The sequence below is a fragment of the Babylonia areolata genome, chromosome 3, assembly GCF_041734735.1.
Source record: "Babylonia areolata isolate BAREFJ2019XMU chromosome 3, ASM4173473v1, whole genome shotgun sequence".
In the NCBI taxonomy this organism is placed as follows: domain Eukaryota; kingdom Metazoa; phylum Mollusca; class Gastropoda; order Neogastropoda; family Buccinidae; genus Babylonia; species Babylonia areolata.
The window spans coordinates 10182969-10193139 of NC_134878.1; the positions used below are offsets into that span (position 1 = coordinate 10182969).

The 10171-nt window shown below is 39.4% G+C and overlaps 1 protein-coding gene across 1 annotated transcript; it reads left to right on the forward strand.

Moving 5' to 3' along the window:
* The first annotated feature begins 24 nt into the window (after positions 1-24).
* On the forward strand, positions 25-6725 carry LOC143280438 (eukaryotic translation elongation factor 1 epsilon-1-like). Its single transcript, XM_076585080.1, has 6 exons — positions 25-156; positions 934-1024; positions 1797-1900; positions 3790-3885; positions 5340-5399; positions 6578-6725. Exons 1-6 carry the CDS (start codon positions 34-36, stop codon positions 6647-6649), a joined length of 546 nt encoding a protein of 181 aa, XP_076441195.1. The 5' UTR covers positions 25-33; the 3' UTR covers positions 6650-6725.
* Positions 6726-10171: the final 3446 nt, after the last annotated feature.

Below are 10171 nucleotides of genomic sequence, written 5' to 3' on the forward strand. Positions count from 1 at the left end.
TCTTTACAATTTCTCTCGGTCGTTTTGACTTGAATGAGATTCGTTTTTGACATCTCCCCCAAAATGGCAGCCGATGGCAGACCGCTCCGTGCCGTTTCGGATTATTTTCAATTCCAGTCACCATATGGAGGCGTTTCAGCTTCGAAAAAGGACCAGGTGTGTATTTTGTTATTTCCGTCCATTACTGATCCACAGAGCTTTATAGCAGATTTGTTTTCTGCTTAAATCTTAATGCCAGCAGACACCTTATTGTTGCTTGCTGTTTCGTGGGCATGCGGCATGATTATGACACTCCGCACGGAGACTATTATGATGATAATGACAATGATTATTTTATTACATTATGTAACGAGAGTATTTAGCAGATGCTGTACTGCTGATCAGATGTAAATACTGAGAGCACATCAAATCCGATAATCACTAAATCAGTTATTTTTATTTTTATGATATTACTAATATTACACAATTTCGTGTACTGTTACATATGGATGACTTTAAGTTTAATCTAATTCGAATCATAATCAATTCAATGTTAATAATTATTCTAGTGCAGTGATCAGTTGTTGCAAACACCGAAATAACAGGCGTGTGTGTGTGTGTGTGTGACAAGACAAGAGAGAGAGAGAGAGCACACTATTGTGTGTGTGTGTGTGTGTGTGTGTGTGTGTGTGTGTGCACGCACGTAGTATAGTGTAGTGTCCATGGAGTTGAACAGGTTTTTATATATCTGTTTTGTTGTTGGTGGTGTTATTCAATTTTTATGCCATTAAAAAAGCAGCAATAAAATTTCAGTGAAGTGTTTTGTCTTGAGGCAAACTCATGAGTTCTTTTAACTACTGACTGCATACATATCTGCAGATTTTTTCTTTGTTATTTTATTTAATTATTTATTTATTCATTAATTTTTTTTGCACAGTATCACATATTTTTCAGACACCCACAGTGAAAACAAAGAATGGAAAGACAGTCACAGGTTTTGCGACAGTGGCAAGACATCTGAGCCAAGCTGGAAATGTTCCATGTGGTTAGTGGCCTTTGTCTTGATTTTGATCATGATAGATGTGTTGCAGAAATCAGTACTGATTTTTATGTGCACAGGTGACATAAAAAAGTACATGGTCAAAGTGACCCAACTTCTTCTCAGAGCTGAAGTGTGAACTGTAAATAGTGTAATGGTTTTCTTGTCCAAGTGATTTCAATCAATTTATATTGTTTCGTGTCTCAACTGACTTGTAATTCATGCAGCTTTATCTCTTTCCTCTTTGCTGGTTGTGATATCTGGTTCAACCTTCCATACTATATGAGATTATCCTTCCATCAGACTTCGTCTCTGCATTTTGCTCTTTATTGAAAACTCATCTTTTCAAATCATGAATATCTGTAACTCACTAACTGTATGCATTTTCAGTTTCCTACTTCCTCTTAATCACCACCAGATGCCTGCCAACTCATTTTGCAAATGTATGAAGAATGAGAGTGGAGCCCGGGTGTGGCCGTGTATGGGGGAATCTAAATGAGCGGCGTGGGAGTAATGCCACTGAAACGGTGCAGATGATGGGGCAGCAAAAAAAAAAAAGAATGAGAGTGGAGGGGTTGGAGGTTGGGGGCAGAGAGAGTTGGGGGAGAGAGAGAAAGAGAGAGTACCCTGAGTGGTTCATACATGTATGTAATTTGTAACTTTTTTTCTTTCATATTCATGTCAAGCGCCCTTAACTATTTGAACTCTTAGAGAGAAAGGGTGCTATAGAAATGTACATAAGCAACACTATTAATTATTGATATTATTATAATATTAGATCTGAACATGGAGGAGCAAGCGGCAGTGGACCAGTGGTTGGAGTACCACGTCACTCAGGTGGTGCACTGTGATCAGGGACAGCACTGCGCCCAGGTGTTACAGGTGAGTTAAGCATGTGTTCTACAGTTGAAAGCCTATCCACATATTTTGATTTTAGATTAAAAACAAAACAAAGAAGATCAGAATTCCAGGAGGAAGGTGGCAGAATGATTAAGATGCTTATCTGCCATGACACTTTACTGTGTCCTTGAGGGTTTGGGTTTGAATCCCAGTCTCATGCTTTCTCACACGTTTGACTGGAAAATCAAACTGAGCATCTAGTCATTCAGATGAGATGATAAACTGAATTCCAGCATGCAGCAAGCACATGGTGCAGTGAAAAAGAACCCATGGCGATGTAACTTGTAAGTGTTGTCCTTTGGCAAAATTCTGCAGAAAAAATCCACTCTGATCGTGATAGATACACAATGCATGCATGCACTCAAGACCTGACTTGTGAGTTGGGTTATGCTGCCTGGCAGATGTTGTGTAGTATATATAATATGAATTCATCTGTATGCAGTGACACCTTGTATAGAAACAAACTCAGTGTGTACATGTTTTTTGTTTTTGTTGAAAAGTGTTGTCCAGGGACTTAATTGTACAGTCTCAGTCAGTATGGGTTTGCTTTGGTGCTATTGTTATGTTAATGTGATTTGTCATTAATATGGCCAGGTGTATTTTAGATTAGTTACTGAACACTGAACTGGTGCAGAGACACTTGCTTCTTGAACATTTATCTGTAGATCATACACAAAAGCACTGAACTTTTTGAGGAAGTTTCTTATTTTGTTACTCTGTACCTTTATAAATTTTATACTTCTTCTAAAATTACTGTTGGCAAGCAGATACTAGGTAGTATTAGGCAACACTTACTTAGAAGTAGTGGGTCTTTGTGTCAGAAGGAGTGGAAGTTACTGAACTTGTTCATTGTTTAGTCAGTTTACTGACCTTTAAAAAGTGTTTTTTACTGGATACTCCTTGCAAAGTTTATGCTTCCTGAATGATTTGAACTCTTTATCTAAAAAGAGCGTATTTCTATTAGACTGTTTTAGTTTTACTACATTGTAATTTTTTTGTATGCTGATTTCATGTTGATATAAATTATAATGTTATTTAAATTTATGGTGATGGCAGTTCTTTTTGACACAGTTCAATTGTCTATCACTCTATGATTAGTCTATAAATCCTGGAATGGCTATTTTAAGTTACAAAAGCAGTTTCTTTCCCTTGAGTTACTTGACAGTGTGTACATGTATGCTCTTAAAGTTACTGAATCATTTTTTCTGATCTAAAAGTACAAGTCAAGTAATGCACCCAAGTCTATTTTATTTACAGCAGTAAACAATAGTTTGCTTCACTTATCTGATACTATCAGTATGAAATAAAATCACACTTACGGTATTTTCTATGACGCTGAATATAGATCAAATTGTGTAAAAATCTACACTTAAGTTAAACTTTGCATTGACTGAAACAGGGATCAGAAATGAAGATGTCAGTGAAACAAACAAAACAAAACAAAAGAAGACTTGAATATTAATTTAGTGTCATATATTCATCAATTTCATCATTGATTAATATTTTATTTTCTGAGAGCAGAAAAAAAAGAAGTTTTAAATGACCTTTTTATTAAAACATTGTTTTGTGTTCTCTTCAACTAATTTATAGGAGTTCAGTTCAGTTCAGTTACTCAGAGAGGCGTCATTCAGACAAATCCATGTACGCTACACCACATCTGCTAAGCAGATGCCTGAGCAGCTGTGTAACCCAACACACTTCATCAGGCCTTGAGGGAAAAATAAGAAGAAAATTAATAAAATAAGATTAAATAGGAAAACAAGATTGGATTAGGAAATCACGAAATGACAGGTACTCAGCCCTGAAACAGCTCCATTAGGGTTGGCTGGCCTGGCCTGTAAGCACCGTGATTTGATTTGATTTGATTGCAGGAGCTGAACAGCTACCTGTCAGACAAGGTGTACTTTGTGACTCACCACCCCACTGTGGCTGACATCATCATCTACCATGGCCTCTACGATGTCTTTGTAAGTATGGGTTGGTTTTGTTTGTTATGTTTTGCTCTGGTTTCTTTTCTTTGAAAAAAAAAAAGGAATTATTTATTCATTGATTTAATGATGTATCCATTTATTTGTTTGTCCTTTTTTTTTGGCCCCTCAAGGCCTGACTAAGCGCATTGGGTTACCCTGCTGGTCAGGCATCTGCTTAGCAGATGTGGTATAGCGTATTATATGGATTTGTCTGAACGCAATGACGCCTCCTTGAGTAACTGAACTGCACTGAACTGCTCTGGTTTCTGAGTTTCAGTCTCTCAAGGAGGCATCACAGCATTCGGACAAATCTGTAAAATGCTACACCACATCTGCTGAGCAGATGCCCAACCAGCAGCATAATCCAATGTGCTCATCAGGCCTTGAGTGCATGGGAAAATATTTGTGTATTGGTATGTCAGGAGTTGGTATCTTCAACATAATTTTGCCAGAAGACAGTCATTTTGTTGCCATGGGTTCTTTTTCAGTGTGCCAAGTGTGTGCTGCACACGGGACTTCAGTTTATAGTCTCATTTAAATGACTTGATGCACAGTTTGGTTTTCCAGTCAAACGTGGGAGAGAGGGTGAGGCCAGCATTCAAACTCTGACCCTCAAAGAAGCTGTATTGGCAGACAGCATCTTGACCATTCTGCCACCCTTCTTCCTTCCTGCCAGAGAGTGAGAGTGCTGGAGGATAGGAGGCTGGGGGGAAGGAGGGGAAGCCGTTTGATGCTGAACTGGAAAAACTGGTGTCAGTTTTGATTCGAAAGAAAGTGAAAACAAATGTGGAGTGACAAATAACAGTTCAAAGGCAGAATTACAGTAAAAGCGTTACTAGATTGGCATTTATCATTTTTACGTAAAAAATTGATCATTGTTTTTGAAGAATACAGTCATTTTTTGTAGGTATGTTCACTTGGTATCTTAGATTTAGAAGTTTGTTTATTCCTGGGGTGTTTTGTCAGAAATCATATGTTTGAATCATTTTAAAATCATAACATTTATCAATTTGAAATTACGATATATTTATATATCCTGTCAGAGAATCAGCAAACTTTATGGGTGGAAACATCACCTTTTACAGCCATCAAGAAAGTGAATTCATATCCACTGTCTAGGGCTCAGCATAGTAAGGCTGGGCCCAATCCTCTCTATCCACCCCTTTAACCTTCCCCAACAGATGCCAGGTACCCATTCACACCCGGGCGGAGAGAGAAAAACTGTAATGAAATGCCTTTCCCAAGGACAAATGACCACTCCGAAACAGGGCCTCGAACCCTAACACTGATGATGATCGCTGGATATGAAGTCCAGTGCCTGATTTGGCCAAGGTGCTCTGAACTGTTTGCAGATGTGTTCAGTTTGATCAGGTAATTCTTTGCAATTGCAAGCTGTAAAAAGGTTCAGAGAACATGATGAAAATACTCATCATGTCTTGTTTGATCTCCAGATGAAATTGGCCTACCAAGAGAAAGAAAAGTACATTCACCTGTCACGCTGGTTTGATAATGTGAGTATATCTTGTGGAGTGTGTGAGTCCCCCCACCCCCCTGGCCCCCCAAAAAAACCAACCCCAAAACAGAAAAATCCAAGGTTGAGGAGAAAAGGGAAGACCTCAGTTATCACTTAATCAAGTTAGTGTGTGTGTGTGTGTGTGTGTGTGTGTGTGTGTGTGTGTGGTTTGTGTTTATGTGTGTGTGCTTGTGTGTGTGTGTATGCCTCTGTGTTTGTATAAGATAAGATAAGAATGACTTTATTATCTCCAACTGGAGAAATTTGGTCAGGTGCATAATCACAACATAGACAAGTAAACAACATGGGGACCATAACTGTAAAAGTCAACAACAGCTTTTACGAATATTACGAAGATACAAATGTAAAAAAAAAAAAAAAAAAAAAATGTGTACGGATGTCTGCGCATGCATGTGTGTATGTGTGTATGTGATTCTGCCACGGATCATCACACGCACACACACAAACACACACACACAACTAGAGGTTTTATAGCCATTCCTCCGACAATGGCAGCAGCAACAACAACAACACCACACACACACACACACACACACACAAAAACAACAACAAAAAACAAGTTACAAGAGATTGCCATGAGTATTTATGTGGTGCTTGTATAGCAAGTGCCACACTTGAAACAGAGAGAAGCTGTCTCATTCCAGGTCTTTAACACACACTGTGAGCTGCAGTAGTCATAAGTCTGCTTGAGAGCTGTGCTGAAGTGTACATGTATGCTACTTGCTGTGATTTGTTGGGCATTTGGTGAGGATGGAGTCTCAGAAAGGATGTGAATGTTGGTCATGGTTGTGCTCGTCTTTATGTGGTTTGTATTAGAGAATATTATATCTTTAAAAGAAAAAGTTCCGGAAATGAAAGAAACTATCTTTCCATACTCTGTTCTTGTTTCATTATAATTTTCATGTGAAATACTTTGGGCAGTTATAAACTGGTGTGGGGATCATTTGTATGGAACGGGAAACATGCTGGTCAGGCCTTGAGCCTACCTTAGGTTTATCATTAAAAAAAAATTATAAAAAAAAAAGAGGAAGAAATAAACAAAATGCACAAATAAGTGAATATATTGAAATATGAAATGGAAGATCCTTTGAATTGTTGAGAAGGAATGGAGTGTGACTGTGGTTTTCTACGGGATGTGCGACTGATTTGTTTCAGATTCAGCAGGATGAGCGGATACGTCAGTCTCTTCAGGTTCTTCCTTTCTCCAGGACCTCCCTGTATTCTTGATCCCATCGTCATGTTTAGTGTTCTGTTAACTTTGTCACAAGAGCAACAAGAGAAATAAAGCAATCTTCATATCATCCTTTTTGTGTATTTATATTTGGCTGTGCGGGCAGTGATGTTGATGTTTTGAGAGAGAGGGAGGACTGGCCGGGGGGAGAGTAAGGTAATTGTGAAAAGTTTGAAGTTCCTTGATGCACTCTGAGAGTACAGGTAATGTTAGATATTGTATGATAACTTTAGACATTTTGTTGTTATTCTGATGATATTTATGAAAAGTTCAAGCAGTTGAGAGCTGAACCTTTAACAAGAAGTGCATTAAAGGTCACAACGCAGCTTCAAGTCAATAATGACAGCCTCAGGCATCTCCCATCAGCTGATACGAGATTAGAAAAGCAACATAAACAAATAGATAAGAGAGGCAATATAGTAAAAGAGATAAGAGGCAATCTAGACAAAGAGATAATGGAAGCAATCAAGAAACTTCTTCCAAAGTTCTTCCACTCTCGATGTTTATGTGATGTTGTTTTCTGAAGAATCATTTCTTTTCCCTCTTCAGCACTTCACTGAGAGAATGAAGTGCAGGTATACAATGATTATCTGGAATGGAAAAAGAACCAAAACCTCTGTAATCTTCCTCTTTAATCTTTTGCTTTATCAGCTTGCTTGAAATATTTGATCTACTGTGATCCTGAAACAAGGCAGTAATATTGCAAACACTGGGACCATCCGCATAATGAAAGTGTTCTTTGCTGATGTGTGTGTGTGTGTGTGTGTGTGTGCAAATGTAGTCAGTGGCACAAACTTGAGTTCTTAAAACAGATTGTTCCAGAATATAACTTCCTTACCCCCCTGATGGTGCACATTTTTGTTTTTTCTGTTCATGTGCTTTCAGCCATGTTATTTTCTCTAGCAATATTTTTTGTTCTGTTTTGTATACTTTTTGTATTTTATTCACTGCCATTTAAAAAATGAATATAGCTTGATAACCTTTATATAGTTTTTGTTTTAGTTTTTGTATGTGATTCATAGTGTAGGAGAGTATAATGCTTTGATCATTCGATCTCATGCCTGGTAATATACTCAGTTGATGGGATGGAATTTTTTTTATCTGCACCAGCCGATTTGGGTGTTTGTCTGTTTTGTGTGGTGCGTCTGTGTTTCCCCCACTGCATGCACTTTAATAAAATGATTATGATAATGTACTGCAGCACTGGTTGGGCAAAGCTACACACTCCTCTTCTGCTGCCCCAATCAAGCCAGTGCTAACGTTGAAGCGTTTCCCTGACCGCAGATCGGCAGATCAAACTGCTGCATTCACTTTACCAGATAAATGGACTGCAGCATTGCAGCAGCCTTTGATTAACCAAAGCTACACGCATTTTCTGCTGTCCCAATCGAGCTCTCATCGTTGAAAACGTTTTGCGTGATGGCAGAACAACAATCTCCCTGCCTAGTCTCATTTCTTAGCAGTGTTGACACGATCATTGCACAGCATCTACTGACAGGGCAGTAGTTTGTGGTCCCGGGTGACTGTCTGCAGCCATATCGTATCAATCAAAGCTCTGCTCCTAACGACAGTGACTCTGTTGTCTGCATGAGAGGGGGCACTGAATCACGGACAACCTTGGCCTGACTTTTGAACGTTCGTTGAGGGCAAAGTTCGACAACAGCAGCTGGTGGAGAATTAATGTCAAGAGTTGCTGGTCGTTTGCATTGGTGGTGCTGTGTCCAGTTGGACTGCAGTGTTTGCTTTTGAGGCGAGAAGGCCAATGTATTTTCCAGTTCGGCATGCACTTGACTAAAATGTTGCACTGCAGAATTTTCAAGGTTTAAAACAACAACAACACACATTTCCTTCTTTTCAGGTCAAGTTCAGTCGTGGAGCGTTTCAGGGATGGCAATCAGATATCACTATATTGTCACAGAGATGAATAGATACAAGATAAATGAGCAAACGATAAATAAATACACTGATAATGAATTAATGATGAACCCAGATACAATTTTGAGAAGTGGTTGCTTTAAATCTCGAGATCATGAAATCGGTTTCATTTTTTGGCATTACATGCCAGTAGACCATCATTATCTGTGCATGATAACAGCATGGTTTGCACACGCACACACACACACACACACAGAGCTGATGCGATGATGTCGGGTGTGTGCGGTCCAGTCTACAAAAAAAGAAAGAAAAAAAAAGAAGAAAATTACGTCGAAAGTCGTGACATTCTGATGTAAGCGTTATTGGCAGAAAAAAATCTGACTGGAAAAAACAAACAAACAAAAAAACCACAACAAGATAGACCTACAATTATGCGTAGATCGCTCTGACAGGTTTGAAAAGACACGCACGTGCTTTTCATCGGGAGAAGAAACGATAATAAGGAGAAATACCCCCCTGCCGGTCTATCATTGTTATCGTCCTAATCACCGTGACTGCCATCATCTGGCCCACGGGAACGTCTCGACAGATAATGATGCCAGCAGCTTCTGTTGTGCGTGTGGCATACACTTAAGTGGAGGAACACTCACAGGCTTGCAAGCATTTGCATGTATGCAAGCACGCACACACACACACACACGCACACACACACACACACTGACATGCACACACACACACACACACACACAAAAAAAACAACCCACACCAAATAAAAGCAATATCCGCAATATTTCCCCTCAAGACGGAATGAGCAGTGTTCACAACAAGGCGTGGATGTTCACTCCGCCAGTCACACACAGAGAGGTGGAAGGGAAGCAATGTGGTTATTGCCCAAATAAATACCACACAAAACAAACTAATCAGCAAACCAATAAACCTGACACAGCTTGCAGCATTCTCCGCACAGCGAGCCGCCTTCGTCAAGAGACAGATGCACGTGCGACCCGGAAAAAACAGAACACTTGTGCAAAAGTTCAGACCACACTGACCTGCTCACGCATGTGCGCGCTCACACACCACACACACACACACACACACACACAGATGAACCCCAGTTTGCCCACGCTTTCTCGCAACACCAGGTTTTCTCTAACATTTCGCTTCCTCACGCTTTACGAGAAAGCATGATCCACCACGATTTTTCGCAATGTGTGAGAAAGCTTGTGAAGCACCCTTAATTCTTATTCATAACATTTATCGGTCTTTCCCTACGCAAATATGAGAGAAAACGAGAGAGAAAAAGAAGAGAGAGAGAGAAGGGTGGACGACCACAATGGCAATCCTAACATTGACGATGACGTTCGCGAAAATCTCGACGGTGATCACAAAGGATTGTTTTATGGTTGAACGTCCTTTGTGTGTGTGTGTGTGTGTGTGTGTGTGTGTGCCTTCCTTGATTAAAACAACAACAAACAAAACAAAACAAACAAACAAACAAACAAAAAAACCAACACAAAAACAAAAAAACAACAACAAAAAAAACAACCCAAATCTTATCCCGAGTGTTATATCTGAAACCGAGAAGAGCCAATTTCAATACGAGGTTACACTCGAATGGATGCAAACATAAACGTAATACGAAC

Bases quoted from the DNA above. Each gene is read 5' to 3' on its own strand.
- LOC143280438 (XM_076585080.1), top strand. From the start codon at position 34: ATGAGATTCGTTTTTGACATCTCCCCCAAAATGGCAGCCGATGGCAGA. The intron at 1,025-1,796 runs GTTAGTGGCCTT...TTATAATATTAG, and splicing joins AGCTGGAAATGTTCCATGTG to ATCTGAACATGGAGGAGCAA. The intron at 3,886-5,339 runs GTAAGTATGGGT...TTTGATCTCCAG, and splicing joins ATGGCCTCTACGATGTCTTT to ATGAAATTGGCCTACCAAGA.